General features: G+C 32.1%; 1 protein-coding gene across 19 annotated transcripts in view; it reads right to left on the bottom strand.

Annotated features, from left to right (window-relative positions):
- LOC143075936 (neurofibromin-like) overlaps positions 1–18,902 on the bottom strand; it is an 86,174-nt gene that overhangs the window by 46,250 nt on the left and 21,022 nt on the right. For 12 of the 19 annotated variants that reach the window (XM_076251519.1, XM_076251518.1, XM_076251523.1 and 9 more), the window contains 17 exons: positions 18,186–18,362; positions 16,655–16,861; positions 15,933–16,079; positions 15,135–15,269; positions 14,303–14,416; positions 13,936–14,015; positions 13,034–13,211; positions 11,976–12,162; positions 10,138–10,379; positions 9,343–9,515; positions 8,582–8,753; positions 7,481–7,620; positions 6,506–6,712; positions 4,075–4,182; positions 1,769–1,885; positions 1,072–1,250; positions 16–227 (listed from right to left, as the gene is read on the bottom strand). In XM_076251519.1, the coding sequence (XP_076107634.1) occupies positions 16–227; positions 1,072–1,250; positions 1,769–1,885; positions 4,075–4,182; positions 6,506–6,712; positions 7,481–7,620; positions 8,582–8,753; positions 9,343–9,515; positions 10,138–10,379; positions 11,976–12,162; positions 13,034–13,211; positions 13,936–14,015; positions 14,303–14,416; positions 15,135–15,269; positions 15,933–16,079; positions 16,655–16,861; positions 18,186–18,362 (2,775 nt within the window). The other 7 variants (XM_076251529.1, XM_076251531.1, XM_076251537.1 and 4 more) reach the window with 5 other exon arrangements.

Raw genomic sequence — 18,902 nt, 5'->3', positions numbered from 1 at the left:
GAAAAATATAGTTACCATCTGCTGAGTAGGAACGACTGTGGCCAATGCCATGGCTATGGGTAGTTCCCCTTTATCTCCTATCATGGTTACAAGTTCAACCAGTCTTTCAAACCTGTCTGCCAGGGCTGTCTCAGCTAATGTTTCAAACTCTGTTCCCTGTTGTAAGATCTTGGTCAACACTTCCATGAAAGCCGCTCTGGTCTGGGGATCTTTGTGGTACCCCAAGGCTGTAAATATGAAGTGCAAGTTTACTTCATAAGAAAGCTGTATTACACCACAACTTAATAATAATAGTTACTTGTTTCTTATAAAACAGGATAAAATCAATGATACATCAAATCAAAAATTCACAAAATTCATAATAACAAAAACACATTTGATAGTCTATGGATGGCCAAACATCAAAACAATTGTTTATTATTCTTTTGCATGGGGCACCAAATCTTGCGGATTTCTTTGGTTAACTGGTCCAAGACCACAATTGTCGTCCCTTGATTTTCGTTGTTCACAAATATAGTCCCTAGTGTTGAGTGGGTTACCTGCCATTAATTTTCATATCCCTTCCAAATTTATTTCTCCATGTTTAATGCCTCAAATTGCAAGAAGGGGGGTGAAATTATACTGTAAAAAAATTTGGGTTCAGAATTTTAAAGGAAAGTAGTGATTTGGTCCAGCTGAAAAAGGTTGAAAATTGGCACTTTGGAAGCTGTCAAAAGATTTCAAGACGCCATAAACATAAAATTATCCATATTTTGAGTTAGAGCCGATGAAGTTTTCTATAATTTTTATATAATTTGTCCCAAAATTAGTACAACACACTGTAAAAATTTCATTGAGAAAGCGCAGGTGGGATTTTTGAAATTTTCATTTATCTTCTAAAAGAAATGCACTACGAAATAATTGTGGTCTCAGACCAACTTGAACCACAAGTTAAAGAGTTCAACAAATTACACATTCCTATCTATAGGCTAGTATGTAAACTTTGGCAAATCAAGTATCCACGAAAAATACAATCTTTCCATGGAATTTAATACACAGAAAAATAAATGAATCCACATTATTTGAACATACCAATTGAATGCATCAATCCACTGTCTATGTTAGCATTGAGTAAGTTGGACATGGCTTGTACTGTACAGTTACGCAGTGCACTCAGATTGGACGTGCTTCGTTTTCTGTTTGGGTCCATTGCTGTATCTTGTTCTTCTTCTGAACAGTCATTCAACAAGTTCATAAATAATGTCAGATACCTAGAAAAAAAAATAGCATTTAAATGCATATATGTATATCTGTCCAGATTATGGGGAAATCTTGTATTTGGTCATCCAAATCATTTTTGCAAATGAATATCAAATTATCAATATACCTTTTAAGCATGATTGCATTAGAACGAGCACATATCTATTTTTAGTTATTGACATACTTGCTGCATCTTATATGTGAGAGAAATATTTTTAAATCCAGTGAAATATTATACATAACCATTTATTCAAAGAACAACTCTCCCTTAACATTTGATACATGTTTTAAACTTTCAATGTTTGAAGCAAATGATTTCATGTAAACTTGTATATTTTCAGTATTGATATGTAAAACAGAAAAGCTAAGCTTTAAACATTTTAAAATCTTTATGACTTTTATCCAAAGATAATTCTAGAAATCTGGTTTTTAGTCCCTATCAGACTTTTGTTCAATTTTGAATTTTTATACTATTTTTTTGCTAAGCTGAATACCCAGGTATAATTATCAAATGCATATTCAGACTCACTTGAGGAAGAGTTGAGATTTAGCCTCCATCAGATCTCCTCTATCACTTTCCTCTGGCTGTAGAGGTAGTCCAGCTAACAAAGCAGCTACTGCTTCCATACTCGCTTGGTCTAAATCTCTAGAAAATTGTCATGAAATTTACATAAAATATATTTCTCATCTAATGAATCATTACACAGAATCATATTTTATGCATTTTTATACAAGGGTTCTTGGTCATAAAACTATACTCAGTACTCTTGAGTACAAAATTTGTGATTGAAGCACCAGATCCAATATTTTGACTGGTTCATTCCTGAGTCTGAGTAGGATAATCATGCTCAATTTTTTATGACAAAAAACAAGGTCTAATGGTTATAACAATTTTGAGTTGAAAATCATACTCAGACTCATAGTTCAAACAAAAAAATTTGTACTCCTGGGTACTGATGTTAGTTTTATGACAAAGAGCCCTCATGTCATTCTTTTGGATATAATGTGACAAAATGTGAGAGAAACGTGTAAAGTTCATCAATTTCCTTCTAGCTGTTTTAAAAGGAAGAGATGCACTTAAAAGACACATTTTTTTTCATCTGTAAAATTCTAGTTTATCAAAGTAAATCAATACTCTAAAATAAGGTTGCAATGTTGACCTTAGAAGGATGTCTTTGTTCTTTGAAGGCCATCTAAGGTTTTATGTTTTTGGCTTTCATAACTTCAGATTTTCAAGAAGAATGCTTTTCACGAAATATGTTGTCTGTACTGGAATGATATCATACTCTTTTTTTACAGAGCAAAGTCCGAATTTGTATTGACCTAATATGGACTCTTCCTTAATATATCTGCCTTACTCCTGTCATATATTAATGTATCATAATTTATAAGATTGTTTCAGCCCAAAACTTACTTAAAATTTTCTAAAAAAAAAGAAATATAATACAACATTTTAAACAAGTGAAACTGCGAGCTACTGCTCACTGATGATACCCCCGCCGCAAGTGGATAATATTAATAGTGTAAAAATATGCAAGTGTTCGGTAAACAGGAAGTTGTCAAGTGATAAATCTGAAAACGCATCACACGGTATAGCTGACTTATATAAATCCTGAAACCAAATTTCAGAAATCCTTGTATTGTAGTTCCTGAGAAAAATGTGACGAAAATTTTCAACTTGGCTATCATGTGTAAAATCATACAAGTGTTCGGTAAACAGGAAGTTGTCGAGTGATGAATCTGAAAACGCATCACACGGTATAGCTGACTTATATAAATCCTGAAACCAAATTTCAGAAATCCTTGTATTGTAGTTGCTGAGAAAAATGTGACGAAAATTTTCAACTTGGCTATCATGTGTAAAATCATACAAGTGTTCGGTAAACAGGAAGTTGTCAAGTGGTGAATCTGAAAACGCATCACACGGTATGGCTAACATATATAAATGTTGATACCAAATTACAGAAAGGGTGGATGTGTAGTTCCTGAGAAAAATGTGACGAAAGTTTCATGGGACGGACTGACTGACGGACGGACGGACTGACGGACGGACTGACGGACAGACAGAGGTAAAACAGTATACCCCCCCTTTTTTAAAGCGGGGGTATAATAAAATACAGAAACAATTTAAATAAAGACTTAAAACTTTAAAAGATACAGGATACAGAAATAAACTAGTAATGACAAAAATAAGCTTGAACGTAGAAAAAAGACAACATGCACATAACTAAACTAAGCATAAACAACAAAAGTTTATCTCATAATAAAGCAGTTAAGCGATGTGAAAAAAAGCTTCAAGTCATCCAAAAACAGTTGATAAATGTTAATGATTTATAATTAGTTCTGAATTCAAACGTAATACAGAGATGATGTATTTCATAGCCAAGTTAAGAAATTTGAACGAATATTTTGCACTTTATTCAACTTTTTATTGTTTTAATAATCTTTTAAGGACACTCTTATGCTACTTTTGCTAGTAAAATAACAATGTATAAACCCCTCAACTTCTTTTTTTATTTCAAGTTGTGTTAATAAGTGTATGACAAATATTTCAAAAGTAATTTCTGATAACACATTATAGCTTTTTTTTTAATAGCCAAACACTAAAATCAAAATAATTTGTTTAATGTAGGCAATATGGCAATATAGGAAAGGTGTAAAATTCATAATGTACTTTATACATGTAATTTTCCTCATGTTAAAATTCAAAATCTAGAGGTTTAATTATGGTATAAACTGAAAAAGGTGCGAGTGTGGAAAACTCGAAACGTTATCCCTTCTAAATTTGAAAGCAACACTGACGATGAACTATTAAATTGTCCGACTGATACTCACACATCTGTTTGTGATCGCAGAAATAAAGGCGTGGGAGCTTTATTTGAATTCTGATTGGTTGTTTGATTCGAATGGATGATTCTCTGAATAGCTGTTCGTGTTGGTCGCCTGGCAACAAAGATAACAACACAAAATACACAAAATAAACTAAATAGACTTTAAACAAGAACACCATCATAAAAAGAAATAAAATGGGTACATATATATGGGACTAATTAATTTTTTTTTATTTCGGATATTCCTGCTTAAAGATACTGTAGAATTTCGAATGTCTGTCTGGTTCTGTAGGACAAACAATGCTTAAAGATAAAGTAGAATTTCTGATGTTTGTCTGGTTCTGTAGGACAAACAATGTCTGATGGTTAACTTTTGCAAAAATTTAGAAAACATTTATGTATATATTTTTGAAAAGGCTTTGCAAGCAATTTTTTTTAATTCTCAAACTGCTAAGCTAAGGTGTTATTATTCAAACCAAGACCCCTTGCCACATCAAACATGTCAAAGCCAATGTATGAAGATATGGAATTAAAATACAATTAATGAATTGAAACCAATATTTGCTTACAAGCCACAACGAAGGCACAAAAATTAGCTTTGATGTAAACAGCCCCAGTTACAATCAAAATAAGTTGAAGGTTAAAGGACGTTTTATTAGTGCAGTAAAAATCATATGAAACCTTGATGTGATGAAAAACAACTGTCATAAAAGTATAATTCAGACTATTTTTCATTAATAAAGATCCTACATTATCATAAAATGACAATAAAGAAAAAGATAATTGACATTTCCAACAAGAATGTGTCCATAGTACACGGATGCCCCACTCCCACTATCATTTTCTATGTTCAGTGGACCGTGAAATTGGGGTAAAAACTTTAATTTGGAATTAAAATTAGAAAGATCATATCATAGGAAACATGTGTACCAAGTTTCAAGTTGATGTAACTTTAACTTCATCAAAAACTACCTTGACGAAAAACTTTAACCTGAACTTTGCACTATCATTTTCTATGTTCAGTGGACCATGAAATTGGGATCAAAACTATAATTTGGCATTAAAATTAGAAAGATCATATCATGGGGAACATGTGTATTGAGTTTCAAGTTGATTGGACTTCAGCTTCATCAAAAACTACCTCGACCAAAAACTTTAACCTGAAGCGAACGGACGGACGAACGGAGGCACAGACCAGAAAACATAATGCCCCTCTACTATCGTAGGTGGGGCATAAAAAGTTGTACTGTTAACATGTTTTGAAACCGCATACTATTTTCAAGGATCTAGAAAAAACATTTTGTGTGCACAAAAATCATTTACAAAAGTAAGGAGATGTGGTTTGATTTTCAATGGGACAAATATCTACCGGAGACCAAAAGAAGTATGCTTTATAATTTAGTTTTACAATTTTTCAATAAACAGGAATATCCCAGCTAAACACCAATTCCTATTACACAAATAAATAATAATATACAAATGTATTTTAATAGACAAAACAGCAACAAAAGAATATATTAAAGAAATGTGGGGAACAGCATGAACACAACAGAATTACATACAAATAGGCTAGAGCTACAGTGAATTTTGTTTCTTTTGTCTGGATACAGTGGTAGTTGCACCCGTTCAGCAAAACTTTTTATTGATACAGTCATTATTATTCATGGAATTCTTATTTTTGAGCATTTTGTGGGTAAAGTTTACAACAAACTTATATTTTTAACAAATTTCAATAGGTTTGTATACAGTTAAAACCATGAAATCAGTTTTCAAATATCAACGAAATCAACAAAACTTTGTATCAATGAAAATAAATGTACTTATAATTACAACTAAAAATTAGAATAAAATCAGACAGCATTTATGTTAAATTTTTATTCATTGAAAAACAAGAATGTGTCCATAGTACAGGAATGCCCCACTCACACTATAATTTTTTATGTTCAGTTGATCGTGGAATTGCGGTCAAAAAACTCATTTGGCATTTAAATTAGAAAGAGCATATCATAGGGAACATGTGTACTAAGTTTAAAATTGATTGGACTAAAACTTCACCAGAAACTACCTAGAACAAAAACTTTAACTAAAAACTTAAACCCGAAACTAACACTATCATTGTTGATGTTTACTTAACCCCTAAAGAAAATAAAGGCCATTCTCAAATATAAGAGGAATATCATTAGTTTCAGGCAAGCAAATCCAAAACAAAGCAAGAATATGATTTTTATCAGAGTTTTTATACATAAAATGAGATTTGCATACAACCAGGAGAGATGATACAGATTTTAATGGAAACTCAGCAGCAGTCATTTTTAAAATCAGCTAACATTTGAAAAACAGAAATGACAACATGCACAGACAAAATTAACCTGACCAGCAATGATATAAATGATCAGGAAGAGGAAAAGATGTCCCACAATTCCATATTTTGTTACCTTGACATGCTGCAGATGTCCCCGATATTGACCTGGTGGGAATTCCCCATGATCCAGTCAGTTAAGTATTCCACCAATTTGTTCCTGAACTTCATTTCCTGTCTGAATGTGAGGTCGTCCCGCCTCTGCATCATTGTTTCTACCAACTGACAGAGTTTGATCTTTATCTGTATGGCATGAACTGTTGAATCTAGATGTCTGACATACCTATTGAATAGATTGATTGATTGTTAAGTGTTTTAAGGTGGTACCTAACACTACAGGGAGATAACTCTGTAATATTAGCTAAACGTTTTAATTACGTTGCGTTGTGAAGGCAATATAAAGCTTCTCAATGATCAAAATTAGTGTTTGTCAAACTGCTATATAACCAGTTTAATTTTTCTGATAAAATGCTTGGTTCAAATTATTTTAATTTTTTATATTTTTGTAAAAGGGTCAAAGTTAATACTTTGTCAAAATTTTATGAAAATTAAACGTACGAGCGGGGTTCGAACTCACAACCTCAGTGTTGACTGGCTAGTGAATACAGTAGTAGAACTACTTAGACCACTTGGCCACCGAGGCCCCTCCCTTCTTTGAGTAGAAAAGAATTCATAAGTTTGTTTTTCTTGTGTCTAATCCATCGAATGAAATTAATTAACCTGGTTCAAATAAATACTGTTTTATTTCACTTTTTTTTTACCCGTCCAAAGCTCCCTTATTTGGTTGTTTATTTTTTTATATAATATCTATCCATGTATAATGACCTATTTCAAGTACTGTAAATTCAGAATTAATGCAAAAAAATGTGACATATCAAGTTTGCAACAATAAAAACTTGCTTTCATATTTTCAGTGGTTGTTTATCTTCACAAAAAATTTGCAATCATATTAAATAGATCTTAGATTTTTACCAGAAATCAGTGATTCACAGTAATAAATGCACACTTCAATTTTTTGAATTTAAAGTATTCTATTAAAACTGTAACATACCTGACAATAGCTAACATGAGTGATTCAATACTTGTAACACCCACATTATCACAAGGCTGATCTGTTTTGATTTCTAAGATGTTTTTCATGATGAATATGACATTTTCTATAAATTGAGTATTCAGGTCTGTCACTATTACCTGTAATAAATAAATCAGCATGGAAATGATAGCAAATTGTGGGTAAAAAATTAAATTATCTATATCACCATTGTGCGAAAATAATGCATTCAATTGCAATAAAATAAATCTGCATTACATGTGTATCTAGATGCATAAGCAAGTTAATTGATTTGTGTCTGCATTGCAGAAATAAAGAACCATATTGAACTACATGGTTAAAAGTCTAAAGTCTAATCTACCTGATCTGTTGAATTGTCTTGTAGTCATTTTATAAAAGCACTCTAAAAGTCCTTTGATCCTTTCTGTTTCAACAGTTTATTTGAAAATCTCTTTTTTCAAACTTGAAACATATATATCTAATGTTTCTTTATACAAGATAATGTTCTTTCTTTCATATAGAAAATAGAACAAACACTGTAGATCCTTATTTTATCATCTCAGATCTTAAACAATTTCATTAAAAGGAAACTCCTGAACCTTTGTTTTATTCTGCTATTTTTAATTCCCTGTCCAAACTTTATACACTTTTTCAATAAAATCCCACACATAGAAATATAGATTCTACCACTGCATCGAGTGTGATACGATATTTATCCACTTGAGACAGTTAAATTTTCAACTTTTAAACGTGAGGCTCGCTGAGCATTTCAAATATTCAAAATTTAACTGTTGAGAGTGGATGAATATAGTATTACACGAGATTTGGTTGTGGAATCTGTTTCTCTAATGATTTTTTTAAAATATGCAGGCAAACTTATTTCTTCTTTTCGAATGATCTGCAAAAAGATGTGTTCTTCCTATGTGAAGTCATCAGGCATGGTTGCCTTTTTTCATGCAGTCATAATAGGAAATTCAGAGGAAAGTAAGAAAATTCGACGTCATAATCGGATTTTAACCAATGAAGAATTAAGATTAAATCTTTTTATACAACGGGTGGAGAAAGTGATAAATTGACAAAGAATTAGAGAAATATCTTTACCTGACCAGATGGATCAAAGAATTTATCAACACAAACTTTGATTTGATCAAACAGTATGGGAAATAGAGCTGGGTTCAGTTCATGACCAACCAGTTCCTTTACATGCTTCTGTATCTGAGCACCAAACTTCTCATTCTGACAAACTAATAACTTCAGTAAATTACTGATGAACCTGAAAAACAAAGAGAGTAAGGAATAAGTGTTTAGATCAATTGGTAATACTGTATTTTATAACTTTTTGACTATTCCCAGAGGAGTTTTTCATACACTATTATTTTCTCTGTTGCATGTGTTTTTGCAAAGTTATTTGTTTAATACTGGGATTCAGTTATTTTCATGGATAACTATTTTTTTGGATTCCTAAAAAATGGATTTTATAGGCATTTAGTTCAAAAAATTCCGAAGTTTGCATATAAGTAGAAATAAAAAAAATTATACATTGTTGAACACTTATATTTGTTGTTTACCTTTACCCGTGAATTCCATGAAAATTGTTATCTATACTTTTTGGAATTTTGGATCCTCTATGATCTTCAACTTTGTAATGGCGTACTTAATTATAATCCTGGGACTTTTGATAACTATTATCTAATGAATAATAAAAAAAATCCCCATGGATAAATTTGATCATCAAAGAAGATCAGAATTAAAGGCAAGAAAATCATGAAAAGAAAACCTCACAAATGGATTGGTCATTAATATCATTAAATTCAAACTTTGTGAAAAACAACATTTACAGCATATACATTCTATAAACTTACTGTGTGACAGGGCAATACTGAGAATCTCCACAACTCTGCATTAAACTGGTCTTTCTAGAGTCTAAACCACTGGGTATACTTGTAGCACTGATTCTGTGTGGTTTATTCTGTAGCCTAACTCCACCCAGAGCACATAAAAATCCTGTCATGTTAGCCCATTCATTTAATTGGTCCTGAAATATAAAATGTAAATAAATGATTCAAGTAATGGGGATACCAATTTTTGTGGATTTAGGAAAACATTTTCGATTTCATGAATATTTATTTTAAGGTTTGGTCAAAGTCAGCAAACAAGCAAAAATAAAATCTATACTTGGTGGAACATTTAAATTTGTGGGTAACCTATACCCCCAAAAATGTGTCCATAGTACACGGATGCACCATCGGCACTATCATTTTCTATGTTCAGTGGACCGTGAAAATGGGGTAAAATCTCTAATTTGGCATTAAATTTAGAAAGATCATATCATAGGGAACATGTGTACTAGGTTTCAAGTTAATTGAACTTCAACTTCATCAAAAACTTCTTGACCAAAACTTTAACCTGAAGCGGGACAGAAGGACGAATGAACGGACGAACGAACGGACAGATGGACGCACAGACAAAATTCGTTTATCATAACAATAGTTAAGACGGACATGTTTTGGTATGAAGTAAAATTTCTGTTGTATTCATCATAACATGTTGCAAATTATAATTGCATCAGCATTATAAATAGAACAGATGCCATATTTTAAACTTCCTCAAGAACTGAATCTGAAACGAACATAATTCATATCATGACAACAGCCTACCTCAAGTTCATGTTCAGTGCTGGCATGGTGTGGAGGTTTCCTCTTTATTGGATTACTAGCTCCAAGTCCTGGGGCTTGGCATTCCTCCATCTTGACTTTGGGATCTTTAGGAAAGGTCTCTAAGTACTGTGTGATGAGATCCCAGTTTCTGTGAGTGTCATCCCAGGCTTGTGAATTACCTGATGTGTGCTGATCTATCTTCCTGAGTAAGGCCATGATTCTTTTCTGTAGAGCAGCTCTACCTATAATAGTAGAATATAGATAATATATAAAATTGACTTAAAAAGTTTTCCTGTTTGAATTGTTTTACATTTGTTAGCTTCCTATGTGGTATGGGTTTTGCTAATTATTCAGGGCTGTATGGTAACCTATGGTTGCTAACTTCTACCTAATTTTGTCTCTTGTGGAGTGTTGTTTCAATAGCAATCATACCACAATTTTTTTTATATAAAATTTATTTTGTGGTTTGGTTTTTAAAGTTTTGAGTATAAGTTTTGGAGAAAAAAGTCAAAGCAGAGATATTAGCCTGGCTGAAGATACTACTAATCTGGCTGAAACAGCTGCTTAAGTTGTATTGTTATTTAACTGTTAGGGTAGAGGTACAAATAGTTTACTATCCATTTTTCACAAGAATTTCTGACATTAAAGATGATAAAATTATGCATTTTCATTTTTATTTTTAGGTTTTTAATCGATTAGCAAAAATAGGGAGGGGCGAGTATTCTCAAAAACTATTGTAACACCAGAAAATGTTATGTTGCTTTCCGTCGTGATGTAAAAAATAAACTGTTATCACAATGATATGTCACGCCTTTTTGTAATTTTGATATAAATGCAAATGTTGAAATTACATTAGCAATACTTTAACATGTAAGTAATGCAAATATTCAAAGTCGATGAACCATAATTGAAGGTACATGGCTAAAAAATCTCCATGAAAATGAGATGTGCCAATGCTAATACAACTGCATACCAAATACCATTGACTTATTATAAGTTGTTCCCTTTGAACAAACCTAAACACAAACATTAACTTGTAAACTATGTAAAAGTTTCAAAGTCAATGAACCATGATGAGGGGAGTGGCGCTATATTATCTCCATGGAAACAATATTTGCAAATGCCAATCAATTTGCATATAAAATATCATTGACTAATTATTAGCAGTTCATCTTAAACTGATCTAATCACAAACTAATACATGTAAACTAAGCAAAAAGTTTCAAAGTCAATAGACCATGATTGAGGGGGCGGAGCCAAATATTCTCCATGGAAATGAGATGTGCTATAAATGCTTATACAACTGAAAACCAATAAGCATTGGCCTACCACATATGGTTCCCCTTGAACTGAACTAATCACAAACTAATACATGTAAATGAAGCAAAATTTTCAAAGCCAATAGACCATGACTAAGGGGGCTGAGCCAAATAATCTTCATGGAAATGAGATATGCCAATGTTTATACAACTGCATAACAAATATCATTGACCTACCACTAGCGGTTCCCTATAAACTGACCTAATCACAAACTTGTACATGTAAACTAAGTTAAATTTTCAAAGTCAATATACCATGACTGAGGGGCAGGGCCAGATAATCTCCATGGAAATGGGATGTACTAATGCTAATACAACTGCATACGAAATATCATTGGCCTACCACTAGCGGTTCCCTAAAAACTAGACCTAATCAAAAACTGATAATTACTGACGCTGTCGCAGCCGACACCGGAAACAGCATACCTATGTCTAGATTTTTGACTCCTTTAAAGCGAGAAAAAACTTAGTGATTGTCATTGGTCAATATTTAAAATATAATAAAATGCATGCACTGACCTGTAGTTAATACAGTACTGGCTTGGGCTAAATCAGCATATACATTGTAGTTTGGTAAAATCTGTGTGACTGCCATCTCATCCGCCCCACATCTGATATCTGCTTCCTCACATAATAAACTAAAACATGACATGGCTGTCAATACAGCATCAATATCTATACTCCATAAATACATGAAAAACACAACCTGTAAAGGAATAACATACATCTCTGTAATTTTATTTTTCTGCAATTGTTGTATATCTCATGAACATGAAAAGAAGCTGTGATTTTTTTGATTTTTTTTAAATTTCTTTATTACCTTATTCAAATGAGTGTTATTAATGGCAACTTTTTAATATATTAAATAACATTGATATACATTTCGCTCAATTAACTTGAACTAACTTAACCCGAATAATTCAGTCGTTATATTCTGCTTACTACATTAACGCCTGAATGCATAGACAATGAAAAATCTTCAATAAACCATTCGGAATTAGCTCGGGATTTACCTATCTCGATAAAATTGAGCTAATTGCTGATTTGGTCACCTCTTCTACAGGGCACCAATCAAAATCCAGGATTCATGAAGAGTTTTTATCGTGTTCGGAATTCAGGCCCTCGCAAGTAGGAGAGATCAATTACGGGGAGGGACTGAATTATTCGGGTTAGAACTAACTTGACTTGACTTTCACCTCTTAATTTGTCTAGTGCATGTTATAATTACACTTTTCTCAACTTTACTTGTTGCTCAGCCTTTATTTTTCTGTATTAAATGTGTTTTGTAAACTGTTGTATGTCTTTTAGTTGTTTTTTTTGTTTTTGCCATAGCTTTGTCATTTTAGACTTATTAGTTAGAATATTTTTATAACTATGGTATCTTCCTCCTCTCGTAAACTTTTTCACATCAATACAAAAAGTTAAAATTGTAAATAACACATTTTCTTCATCATATCAAACACTTTTGAATGTAAACAAATTTAAATGTCCAGTCCCTACTCCAATTCACATGTAAATTATTTCTAGAAATTATAATTAGCAAAAATACCACAACAAAACAAAATTCTACGACTCACCTCTAATTTGATATGTATGCAAATAGTTTTATTATTTCCAATGTTAGCATTGGCACTGTTTTTGTTCAGGAAGATATTACGACAGACGAGGATTTCACGAAGCCATTTGAGAATGTCTGTGTAATTAGCTAACTGTCTTTGGATCAGTTTCTGTGATATTGAAAACAACACCTGGGAACTGAAATATAAAGATACAATTTTATTTCTCTTATTTCCTGTTTATGTGCTGAAAATGAACTTTACCCATTCAAAGTGCTTTAAATAAACTTCACACTTGAAAATATTTTCATGCATGGATTTTACCAGTATACATAAGGTAAATTCTGTTTGTAATACATTTGAATGACCATCTATCTTTTGAACTTTAATCAACAAATCACTTTTTAACTTTGTAATTTTACATTTCTCGTAATCATGTCACTGTTTTTTTTTGGTGGTGTTTGATTTCTGCCTCAAAAGATTATACAACATTTAGTTCTTTTAATCAAAACTTCTTAGATGTAAAAGATAAAATCAGGTTTTAATATTCTATCAGATAGTAATATCCTAGTACAACGAAATAATTCTAATTTTTTCATTGTTACATTACTCCTTAAGGTGTTACCTAACACTACAGGGAGATAACTCTGTAAAGTCAGCTAAATGTTTTAATTACATTGTGTTGTAAAAGGAATATTAAGCTTCTCAATGATCAAAATTGGTGGTTGTCAAATTGCTATATAACCAGTGTAATTTTTCTGACAAAAAGTTGGTTCAATATTTTTTAAATTTTTATATTTTTGTTAAAGTGTCAAAGTAAATACTTTGACAAAATTTTATGAAAATTAAACGAGCCAAAATAATTTTCGTGAAATTGTTGGGTACCACCTTAACACGACTAGATGACACTTTATGAAATTTACCTGACATCCCAGAATGTATGAATAGGTGATTCTGGATTCCACAACTCTATGTTTTCTGGCTGATGTAAACACAATAATGCCTAAAAACAAAAATCACACAAATGTGAAAAGTCTGAAATTAAATTGTAACAAGTATTAAGTTAAAACTTATTCCCCTTTTTAATGTGTTTTGCTCTTTCAAATAAACTTAGAGCAATTTTTTCTGCAACTTTATCATTTTTGGGAAATTAATATAATGGAAGATCAAAGTTATTCATATTTGTATTTCATATTTCATATATTTGAATTCATAAATTGCTCACAAAACATTAGTTCTAGTGTTTCAAATGTTTTGATGAACTTCCTCAAAATTTATGTTGTAAATTACCTCCATAGCCTCGGATGATACGTCAGGCATACACTGTTGATGGACCAGTGACACAAGTCCATTCATCAATTCTAAGGTACTGCTCTGTACCTCGTGGCCAGGTTTACCTTGATTCTATAAATAGATTGTTTTAAAGATTAAAACCAAAAATTATGACCAATTTAATTGAAGCTTATTCAGATGGTAGAAGTTAACATCGCGAAAGGTAGGTACTGCAAAGATGGGGTCATCAACAATGAAAGTTAAGAAACTGGATTGCCATTGAAAAGTTATGGTATTGGGAAGGGGTACAGCAGGCATCATTATGACCCCCCCCCCCCCCCAACCATGGTTGTTGCAGGAGATCTTTAACCCTTTCCTCCATAATGACGCCTTTTGATGCCACCCCCTTTTTTCCATAATGACGCCTGTGTGGTACCTCAGTTGAAACGCTTTGACTACGAAATGTCTGCATTAGACTTGGAAAAATTTATATCCAATATGAAAAGGATATTCATGAGAATATCTGACTTCAACTTTATTTATGAAATATTTGTTTCACAATGCATTTATAATTTAAACCTGATGATTTATTTTTAATTCGAAAAATCCTATGCGAATCTTGTACGTAAAAAAAAAACACCATTCCATGGAGGAAAGGGTTCAATTATACAGAAAGCATGACACTAAATTCAACCAAAGGTATCATTGGGTTTTTATTTCCTCATTCCATCCAACATGGCTTCTAATTCATATCCAAATTAACACCCCACTTCAGTTTTACTGCTGTGACAAAAGATATCCTGTTGACTTTATTTCTATGCACACTTTGGGTCTAATATATATGACTTACATGTAACATCAGATTTGGGTCATCATGTATGAGTCGTACAATCCACAACAGTAGGTATCTGTACGTTGTCATAGTTTCATCTGTAGTTTTATTGATCTTCTGTAATGTTAACTTAGATATGGTCTGAAATGACAGCTGTAAATAAATAATTATTAAGTTAACAATAATCTTTCAGAAGGTGCTTTACTTAATACTTAAATTCTATTAAAATTTTACTAAAAAAAATCAATTATCATAAATCCTATTCTTGTTTCTGGGACACTCAACCCTGAATCTTGTAGCCATTGACTGGAATGTCATGAAACATGCAAAGCTCTGATTCCTTTCACAGATTTGGCTATGCTTTTTGGACCTTTTGGATTATAGCTCTTCAACTTTTATATAGGCTTTAGATTTCAAGTGTTTTGGGCACGAGGATCACTGAAAAGACATGTATTGTCGAAATGCGCATCTGGTGCAGGAAAATTGGTACCGTTAATGTTATTATAACTGTAATGTGATGTAAGAGACATTATTTTATCATGTAACAATTGTTTTATATCAAAAGTAAATTCTAAAGCATATGAATAATCATATTTTACAGTTTTATAATGATTTATGAATTTTTTTCTGGTTACATAATCTTGAGATATCAGATTGTAAATTTCTTTTACACACATAACTTTGGACAGCACAAACTACATGTACTTCAATAATAATTACTATTGTGACAGACTGACTGCTTTCTCATTTCAAAACAGATATTGAAATTTCCCATAAAAAAGTAACATTCTGCATGTATCCTGTTTAAAGACTTACATATGGCAGGAACACACCGACTGATTTTGGTGCTGTGTGGGCCGCCATTCCTTGTGTAACTTTGTTTAATGTGTCTGTAAACATGTTCCGTAACTCTGCTGCTTTCCCATAGATGATAGTGATGTTAGGCCACCAGGGCAGTCTTGGCTGTAAGTAAACATTTTCTAAATTTAGCTTTCAAATTAAAATATTGCCTATTATATTCACTTTAATCAATTTTAATATACTTCAAAACAACTGAAGGCATATATTCTCCATTAAATTCCTAATTCTTAGTGACGATTTTTTAGTGTAAACATATTTATTAAAGAATGTCTTGTATTATTTTAATTTTAGTTTCTTGTGTACAATTTGAAAATTAGTATGGCTTTCATTATCACTGGTCTAGTATATATTTGTTTAGGGGCCAGCTGAAGGACGCCTCCGGGTGCTGGAATTTCTCGCTACATTGAAGACCTGTTGGTGACCCTCTGCTGTTGTTTTTTATTTGGTCGGGTTGTTGTCTCTTTGACACATTCCCCATTTCCATTCTCAATTTTATTATGTATAGCTACAGGATTAAATCAATAAATTTGAATTATACAAGAAATTCGATAATTCATGGGACTAGCAACAAGAGCACTCCTCTAAATAAGAGGTCTATTAACACTTATATGTGAAATTTATATTTTTCTAGATTTGCTATATTTAAAAAATATAAAATTACCAATCAATTGAGTTACCTGAGTGATGATTCTGTGTAATGCATTGACTAGAACAAAATGATAGATGGGTGGCGAGTTAGGATGTAGACACACTTTGAGTACATCATTGTTGTGTGGTGTGATACGGAAACATGATACAAAACAGTCATTATATAAATCCAGGTCAACAATACTCTGTCCACGAGAAAATGGCTTGGTGTTGGGTGGCGGGTTGAACAATAATTGCTGCAAATGGAAACGGAAAAACATTATTATTTTATCTGAAAATAAATACGACAGAAATCTTATAAAACAGAAAACAAATAAATTATAAACTCAACAAAATAGACAAAAGCTTTACATTTTTCAGAAAATGTTTGTCTCATGTCTTACACTAATAACATAGAATTTTGTTTTACCTTAAAAGGGAGATAATTCAGAATTTAAAGAAAGATCACTTTTATTTTTAGGGCTATTCCAGAAAAAAATGTATGGGGGGGTTGGAAGGCACATTATATTAATAATACATGGGTGATGGGTATCAGAGCAACTTTTCACACTTTTTAAATTCTCAATTACAATTGTCTGGGTGGCGGGTGCTGACAAAAACTGCCTTCCAACCCCCCCATACATTTTTTTCTGAATAGCCCTTAACAAAGGAAGGCAGTTCACATGAGATTATTTATAACAGAGAGACCTGAACGAATAAAACATTTAGATGATCACTGATGCTGATGTATGTAGATGCTTTACAAAGGGGGACAACTAACCTTGAGATGATTTATAACAGATTGAACCAGACTGAATAAAACATTTAGATGATCATTGATGCTCATGTATGTAGATGCTTTACAAAGGAGGACAACTAACCTTGAGATCATTAATAACAGATTGAACCAGACTGAATAAAACATTCAGACAAACAGTGATGCTGATGTATGTAGATGCTTTACAAAGGGAGATAAATTACCTCGAGATCATTTATAACAGATTGAACCAGACTAAATAAAACATTCAGACGATCATTGATGCTGATGTATGTAGATGCTTTACAAAGGGAGACAACTAACCTTGAGATCATTAATAACAGATTGAACCAGACTAAATAAAACATTCAGACGATCATTGATGCTGATGTATGTAGATGCTTTACAAAGGGAGACAACTAACCTTGAGATCATTAATAACAGATTGACCTAGACTGAATAAAACATTCACACGATCATTGATGCTGATGTATGTAGATGCTTTACAAAGGGAGACAACTAACCTTGAGATCATTAATAACAGATTGAACCAGACTGAATAAAACATTCAGACGATCATTGATGCTGATGTATGTAGATGCTTTACAAAGGGAGACAACTAACCTTGAGATCATTAATAACAGATTGAACCAGACTGAATAAAACATTTAGACGATCGTTGATACTGATGTATGTAGATGCTTTACAAAGGGGGACAACTAACCTTGAGATCATTAATAACAGATTGAACCAGACTGAATAAAACATTTAGACGATCATTGATACTGATGTATGTAGATGCTTTACAAAGGGAGACAACTAACCTTGAGATCATTAATAACAGATTGAACCAGACTGAATAAAACATTTAGACGATCATTGATGCTGATGTATGTAGATGCTTTACAAAGACGAACACAGGTGACTGCAGCTCCCTCTGTCAACTTGGATCCTGCATGATGTGGTGAAATGGCTTTCTTAACCTCATCTATGAAATGTTTCTAAAAGAAAAACCAAAATTGTGCCATATATAAACTTTTCACACATAAAAAAATAAAAAGGTTTAATCCTTCATTAAGAAAAATGAATATAAAAATATGCGAGTTAAAAATTATTCAATCATCACAGAATTGTAGCACTAAAAAAGGCAAAGAATTTATATATTTTCTTCAACAGAGCATCATTTGTATTGTAGTATTACAGATTTGATTAAATATACATGATGTACAGTCAATCATATAAAACATGTGCAATCAAAACTAACCTACATAGCATATCTATGTTTAAAATGCATTTGTAAAATAGCATTGACAACACTGTAAAATTTAATTTTTTTGTTCATTTCCTGCTTACGACAATATCCCCATAATTTTACATGAACAATATTTTATCTTATTAAGTACAGAATATAGAAAGAGAAAAACACATAAATAGAATCTCTCAAACAAGTTCACTGCTAACATTTGTATAATTTAATCACCCCAATAAAATAAACCCCTTTACAGTATCAGGGTGTTATCAATTAGAATGATTTTCGATCT

The sequence above is a fragment of the Mytilus galloprovincialis genome, chromosome 5 (genome assembly GCF_965363235.1).
Source record: "Mytilus galloprovincialis chromosome 5, xbMytGall1.hap1.1, whole genome shotgun sequence".
Lineage (NCBI taxonomy): Eukaryota > Metazoa > Mollusca > Bivalvia > Mytilida > Mytilidae > Mytilus > Mytilus galloprovincialis.
Note: the sequence above shows the minus strand (reverse complement) of the source record. Positions and strands in the feature narration are given on the sequence as shown.